This window comes from Atta cephalotes, assembly GCF_000143395.1.
Source record: "Atta cephalotes unplaced genomic scaffold scaffold00013, whole genome shotgun sequence".
NCBI classification, from domain to species: Eukaryota; Metazoa; Arthropoda; class Insecta; order Hymenoptera; family Formicidae; genus Atta; species Atta cephalotes.
The window spans coordinates 4904884-4912610 of record NW_012130077.1 but is presented as its reverse complement, the minus strand read 5'-3'; the positions used below and the strand labels follow the sequence as shown (position 1 = coordinate 4912610).

The 7727-nt window shown below is 32.9% G+C and overlaps 2 protein-coding genes across 2 annotated transcripts; one reads left to right on the top strand and one right to left on the bottom strand.

The window, feature by feature from the left end:
* Positions 1–475: 475 nt before the first annotated feature.
* On the bottom strand, positions 476–2020 carry LOC105617572 (palmitoyltransferase ZDHHC3). Its single transcript, XM_012199129.1, has 6 exons — positions 1940–2020; positions 1480–1665; positions 1244–1380; positions 1091–1175; positions 718–930; positions 476–637 (listed from the first exon to the last, which is right to left on the bottom strand). Exons 1-6 carry the CDS (start codon positions 2018–2020, stop codon positions 476–478), a joined length of 864 nt encoding a protein of 287 aa, XP_012054519.1.
* Positions 2021–3171: 1151 nt separating this feature from the next.
* On the top strand, positions 3172–5461 carry LOC105617710 (vacuolar protein sorting-associated protein 26B-like). The gene is made up of 6 exons (XM_012199265.1): positions 3172–3195; positions 3328–3471; positions 4036–4430; positions 4514–4620; positions 4807–5018; positions 5198–5461. Exons 1-6 carry the CDS (start codon positions 3172–3174, stop codon positions 5459–5461), a joined length of 1146 nt encoding a protein of 381 aa, XP_012054655.1.
* The last annotated feature ends 2266 nt before the right edge of the window (positions 5462–7727 follow it).

Sequence of the window (7727 nt, the reverse complement as noted above, 5' to 3'; positions counted from 1 at the left end):
ATATTCCATTTACCTCTTATCTCTTATCTTTTACATGTGGCTATACAAACTATATATATGTACGAAATTCGCTGATATATGAAATAAAGCGATATAATAAATAAAATCTTTACAAAAGATGTAAATAGTCAATTATGACAGTTAACTATATTTATATTAAATATTGCAAATTGTTAATCGTCAATACAGCTATTATCACAAAAAAATATTTCTTTTTTATAAACAAAGATCTGAAAACTGACGTATAAAAATTTGATTTCTCAAGATTATACAAGATTTTCAATATTATAAACATAATTATTTTCTTATAAATAGAATAATTCTGCAAAAATAATTATGCAAAATTCTCTTCATTAAAAGAAGAATTATAGTCCGCAATTTCAGCCTGTATACTAATCGAACATCATTATAGTATTTATGTATACTTATCTTAAATATTATATATAAGTCATGGTTATACATATCAAAATATAATTTAAACAGAATATAGATAAGAATCTAATTTCGTTTTTGCGTTAGGAGGTGAGGTAAAAGGGGAAAACCAAGCTATCGAAAATCTTCCAAAAACCGCTTGAATCGATTTCCATCTACTATTGCGAACCCATCGAGCTTCCTCCTTTTTAAGTTGTTCTATACCCTGCAAAAGATATAATACAATAAATATAAATCGCAATTTTTTTTATATACGCACAAGAAATAATTGTTTTATATACGTACAGTTTCATCATACCAAATAGCTTGCAGTTGCGTGCCTAACATTACAGCAGTAAAAATGGCAAATAAAAGTGCTTCGAATGCTAGAAATAACAATAACACCACCGTTGCTGGTGGATTGAACGTGGAACATTCTCTCCATTCTTGTCTGACGCACATAGTAAATTGTTGTACACACAGAAATAGAGAATGCAATGATATACCCGCTATATAAAACTAAAATAAAATGGTACAAGAAAAGTATATTTAAGATATTTTACAAAATATATTCAATATATTTAAATATTATAATTAATATATTAGAATCATTAATTTGATTATTTTTTTGTAAAAGCCTAAATCGTAACATGTGCATGCGCTTTATAAAAATACTCACAGTAAAAAGTACAAAGTATTTTTGATTATTTTCCCCTACACAATTATTAACCCATGGACAATGGTGATCCATTTTCCTGATGCATCTACAATAGCAACACAATGTAATTACCTTGCTATATTACAAACACAAATTTGACTTTTTTGTTATTACCTTTGGCAAACAGAGCAATGATGAGCTCTGTCGGGCTTAATAGAACAACATTTTGGACACTTAAAAATAACCTGTCCGTCTCTAAATCCCATTTGTTGAATCATCTCTTTTGTTGCATTGCCTTTCGGCACCGCACCCTGCATAAAAACAAAATATCAGTTTTTAAAAAATGTTTAACTTATGTTACATAATATAAGCTCAAGCAATAAATTAGATTTCAGCGTTATCTTAATTACTGGATCTGTAAACATGGTTCTTAGATGTGACGCAAAGGCCAGGAATGCTAGAGATTGGAAAATGGCCATATTTAAACTGGAATACAATGTATTTATTGTAGGAATAAGAATCACTGCCATCACTACGAATTCTGCATAGATTATCAATAGCCATGTTAATACCGCACATATGATTCCACATATATCCTATAAATATAGATACATTATGTTAAAATTATAACAATGTCAGAACAACCTTGTCAAACTGTGATTAACTTAATTGATAATTAATCAGCAAAATTGCTAATTATATATAAGCCCTTCCTAATCTAATCTTTTGATATATCGCAAAAAATAAAAGGATTTATTATCTCATTTTACATTAATAGAACGATACAAGTATTACTGATAAGTTAATTGTCACTTAAGTTAATCAAGATCCTTAAAAAATATCAGAAATCATATATTCATAAAACTTTACCTTAATACACCAGAGTTTTCCACCACAGCATCTATTATGAAAGTCTTTCTCCCTGTAAAAGGTCATGTAATCGCAATCCATCGTTGAAACTGCCGTTCACTGAATTATATTTTTTATAAGACATAAGGGTAATCACTGATACTTCTACCTTTGTACACACGAAAATTTACAATCACATATCTGAAAAAAAAAAAAGATACTGATGTTGCAATGTCAACCAGGCACTTGAAATAACATTTTTTATGCTAAATAACCTGGAGCCCGAACTTTATTTGTCCAATTGTCTTTTTAATATCAAAATAATCGTCTACATTTTCATTTATCAACGATAACATCAAAATAATAATTAAACAGACACAGATGAGAATGCGGAGTAGAGACGGTAAACATTAAGCTTCAGGAATCTTTCTTTCTCTTCCTTAGGAAAGATGTACAACGAGCTAAATCATACACTTACATCACGATGTAATGATGTCCATGAAGAATAACATGTGATGCCTGCCATCATAACATTTCGCATCACAGCATCGAAAAACGCGTGCACAGCAAGTACTTGCGGCGCGTGTGACAGATTTTTCGGTTTTCGCTTATATGATCGAGCGACGAAAAGCGTGCAGCACGAAAGATATGTACAACAGCGTGGCTTGCAAACAAAAATACATAGATATTTGTTTTATTTCTGAGAATCGCGAGTAGGCATATCAGGCTAAGAAGAAGCAAATCAAACCGTATTAATCAACAACACTCCACATAAATTTTTGTCCTCTCTCTTCTCTTCTTTGCCTATCAGATTAGAGCCATGTGCACAAATCTATCCACGAAAATAAGCGCCATCTGAAGAGTTCACATGTTAAGCCCAATTGATAAAAATGAAGATTGATCTTATCGACCCGAATTCACGAGCATCAGGCTTTATCGGCATTTGCAATTTTATACTAGACTCCCTATATAGAAAAAGATCTCGCCGCGCGCGCCACCGGCGAATTTTGACAGCGCATACAAGTGGGAGAGGTAAGGGGGGAAGGGGGCGCGTGCGCGCGGCCATATTGGCTACTTGTGACTTTCGGGAGGAACGAGCAAAAAAATAACCCAACTTTTCTCGTCTCTCGTACACGTAAGAAAATGTTGCTCTGGAGAATTGTTCATTGATCCGCGATACGGCCAGTCCTATCAGCGTGACTGCAGCATTGCATCGGGGTATCTCACCGTTTCCACGAAAATTATCCTAGAAAATGGTGCGTTTACCTCCCACGGGGGTGCAGTCCTCGGCCTACCATGGCCCATCGTAACCCGAGACTTTGATCGGCGCCGGGTTGTCATCTCCTCCCGTACCCCGGCTGTTGATTTTTTACATGATTTTTCTAACGCTTTCAAACTTTTTCACGCAGAGTTTCTTTGGTTTCGGTCAGTCCGCCGACATAGAAATCACGTTGGACGGCGCTGAGACGCGAAAGACTGCAGACATCAAGTCCGAGGATGGTAAGAAGGAGCGGCACCTGCTCTATTACGACGGCGAGACCGTGTCCGGCAAGGTAGGATCTGCTCCTTGGAACATCATCGTGATTATTAATCGTCTAATTATGATTTGATAAAAATCCAATGTTAACATACTTGCATGCGATATGTTCAGTGCACTAGGCTTGCTTTTGTCCAATGAAATTAAAATAAATTGCATTTTCAATGTGCATAGACTTTTCGTTTATAATACAGTATATCTAGCAAAAATTATCAGTTATTCAAAAACATTAGGTATCATTTTACAAAAGTTAAAATTTGACTTGTCAATTTATATAATAAAGAGATACAGTTATGATATGAGTTAAAGGATCCTGACACTAAAAATAAGTAAATACCATAAATCAATTTTTGCACTGAAACTTTAAACAGTAGTTAATAAGACACTTAATATTTTTTTCACAGTTGATTTTTTCAAGATTGGTTTATATAGAGAAATACCTCGCAGATGCTACTTATCTTTTAGAGTAGTAACTTTTTGAGCTCTGTTAATTATTTGTAATATATTCTTTTTAATACTTTATAATGTTTTATTGTTATGCTTTTGCAGTATAAATTTATTACTAAATCAATACTTGCAGATTAATATCAGCTTGAGGAAAGCTGGAAAATTAGAGCATCATGGTGTCAAAGTAGAATTTATTGGACAAATTGAGCTATATTATGACAGAGGTAATCATCACGAATTTACAAGCCTGGTAAAAGAACTAGCAAGGCCAGGGGAATTAACACACAATACGGTATATACATTTGAATTTCCAAATGTTGAGAAACCATTTGAGAGTTACACCGGTTCTAACGTACGACTAAGATATTTCTTAAAAGTGACAATTGTACGAAGGATTAGTGACATTGTTAAAGAACTCGAATTAGTTGTGCACACTCTTAGTTCCTATCCAGACATGAATAATCCCATTAAAATGGAAGTTGGAATTGAAGATTGTTTGCATATCGAATTTGAATATAATAAAAGCAAGTAAGTTATTGTAATACATGTATTTGGATTGTTTTAAGGATTGATTTTCTAAATATGTTGCTGCTAACTATTCATCTTTTCAGATATCATTTAAAAGATGTAATTGTTGGCAAAATATACTTTCTTTTGGTTAGAATAAAAATAAAACATATGGAGATAGCAATCATCAAACGAGAAACTACAGGTTCTGGTATGTTATAGATAATTTATACATTGAAATATAACGTAGCAATAGTAATTAATTATGATTTCTGCAGTTTTGTACACATGTAGCATTGCATGTTGGCAAAATTGGAACGCAAGTTTTGGTTTCCTAAGAATTTTGTCTCTGCGGTATTCACGGTACTAAGGCAATAATTAGAGTACATATTTGCAGGTCCTCATACGTTTACTGAAAACGAAACTATAGCGAAATATGAGATCATGGATGGTGCACCCGTTCGAGGGGAATCCATTCCTATAAGGGTATTCTTGGCTGGGTATGATTTGGCCCCTACAATGCGCGACATTAATAAGAAGTTTAGTGTTAGATATTATCTGAATTTAGTTCTCATGGACGAAGAAGATCGACGATACTTTAAGCAACAGGTAAATTTGTATATATTTACCTGTTTTTTAATTGTATATATTTTTAATTTGTATATATTTTTTAAATTTTCTATAGTTATACTTCTTTTCTACATATTCATGAAAATATTATTATGTATGCATTATTTCTTTCATCATTGTATCTTCATTTTTACCATTGCTTTTCGTATTTTGTTCAGGAAATTACATTATGGAGGAAAGGTGAGAAAAGCAGAAAGTCGCAAACGGCCTCGCCACATATGCCATCGCATTTAGTATCAGCTGAAACAGGATTTCCGCAAGGCGCTGCACAGAATGGTCCACCTTCAATGCCACCTGACTCTGGTCAACTGCCAACGAATAGCGTTACAAACATAGAAGATACTCCAGCACCAATTGAAGGCATGACACGAGAAGAAGGAGATGGTGAAGGTGAAAAAGAAGGCGGTCCAGAAAGTGATTGAGTCTCCACATAGGTCTGTTCCTGGTGCCAGTTATAGCCCAGATTAGTTGAGAACGTTAAATATGGCTGAAATATGCAGCAAAAGAATTAGCTTAAAGAAAAATCTCCTATATCGCGTTGGGAGATTTGTTTTTATTAAAAATAAAACAGCAGGATACGTAAAAGGCCTGCTAGCAAAGTTGTAAATATTTTGGATACATTATATATATAATTGAGAGCGAATGATTTGTAACTAGTAGAATGCCGATCAAAATTATAATATTATGGAGAAATAGATCTCAAAACAAGGAGAATTTTGTCATTTTGGAAAAGATAATTTCGATATTATTTCACAAGCCATATTGCGAATGAGTATAATATAAACAAGCAGTACAGGTATTCCTGAATGGACGGCTTATTAATCAAATATTAATCAACAGTACATTTTGCAAAACATCTGGGTGTTACAGTGTTTTAAATGTTTTATACAGACACACAATTGTGCCCACTGACTCACCCATTATATAATTCTGAAAATCCGAAGTCTATGGCAGCATCATGTTATGCAAAAAGAATTTATAAATACAAAATGGATATATACTCACAAAGGCTGCCCCATATTAATCCGTTCACTTAGTCTACAAATATTATAAACAAGGGTGCTTTCCAATAACGTACATAACACAGGTTTCTGTGCTTTCCAACTATTTTGTTTTCCAGATAGGACACACTATGTTATATTTGGTGCTTTTCAGCTACGTATATAGACACATGTGTAACAGCATGTATCAAGGTAGGTAGGATCAAGATCCCTATTCTTGAAGAATATCATACAATAGAGAAATACTATAGTATACATAAACATATACTGTAGTATCGACACACTGAAACTCCTATTTCGCTGTGTACAATTGTGTCAATTTATGTCATAGTTAGAAAGCACCGAATCGTATACAGTCTTACAGTGTTGCTTGTGTACGTAGCTGGAAAGCATCAAATGTAACATAGCGTATCCTAATCGAAAAATAGCGTAGTTGGAAAGCACAGAATCATATACAGTATCGCTTATGTATATTGCTGGAAAACACCCGAAGACACGAAAAAGTTATTTACGTGCGTATATGCATGTTTTTGAAAATAGTTTATATATAAACACAATGCGCCTCGAGCGAGAAAGATTGCACTTATTTTTAGAACGAGTTTGTACAAAAAAAAAAGGAAGACGTCGATTATGATGCATGACACGAGTTATAGATTAATTATCTTCTTTGAGTTTAATGAAAGTGTGCATATGTAGTGACAAGTTTCGTAAAATAGGATTTTATATGCAAAAGCGTGTATTTTGCGTAATGTCAATCTTCCAAAGACAAATTATAATATATATGCTCAAGTTGGTATGCCTTTTCTGAACACGAGAGTGGACTATGATAGATTAAATAATGGGGTAGCCGCCTCGTGTATTTATAAATATATACATATATATACATATATAATTGCAATATACGTGTGTGAGTATATATACATAAATAAAATTTTTCATTCTGGCAATAATGACTAACTTGGCTTAGATGTGCTCCAATAAATCGCGGCATGGCGGATAATTAATATCTTATGAATAAAAGCTGTGTATAATAAATTTTTTATTGATTATATAAGAATATCGATTTTGAATGTATAAAAGTAATCATCCTTGTACGAATCATTTCTCAAAGACTAAGAGAATAACAAAAATTTATTTTGGATATTTTATTTGGTTTTATTCACGAGAAATCTCGACGATTATATTTACAATTTATTCAATATTCTGTATGTATATGTAAACATACACGTATTTACATATTGTAATACCACAGACAGTCAAGTGCGGACATATTTCCTTTTATCGCTGCAGTTTTATGACATTCTATAGCGATGAAAGTAATATTGCTGCAAGAGGGAAATCTATCGTTTTGTACTGTTCTATATCATGGAAGTTTAATTGTAAAAAATTGTATTGAGAAGATGCATAATATTAGATTATATATGTGTATACATACATAGATACATACATGTATACAAGTAATTTACGTTAGAAATTTTCTTATGTGTAAGTTGAATTTCATAAAGCATATCTTTATTATTTGTTAATTATAGAGAATGAGAATTATAAAAAACGAGGAAGAGGAAAGAATGAGTGTACGTAAGGAAAGTAGAAAAAAGCCCTTTGAATTATTTGACCTGTCAAATATTTGTGTGTGTGTGTGTGTGTGTGTGTGTGTGTGTGTGTGTGTGTGTGTGTGTGTGTGTGT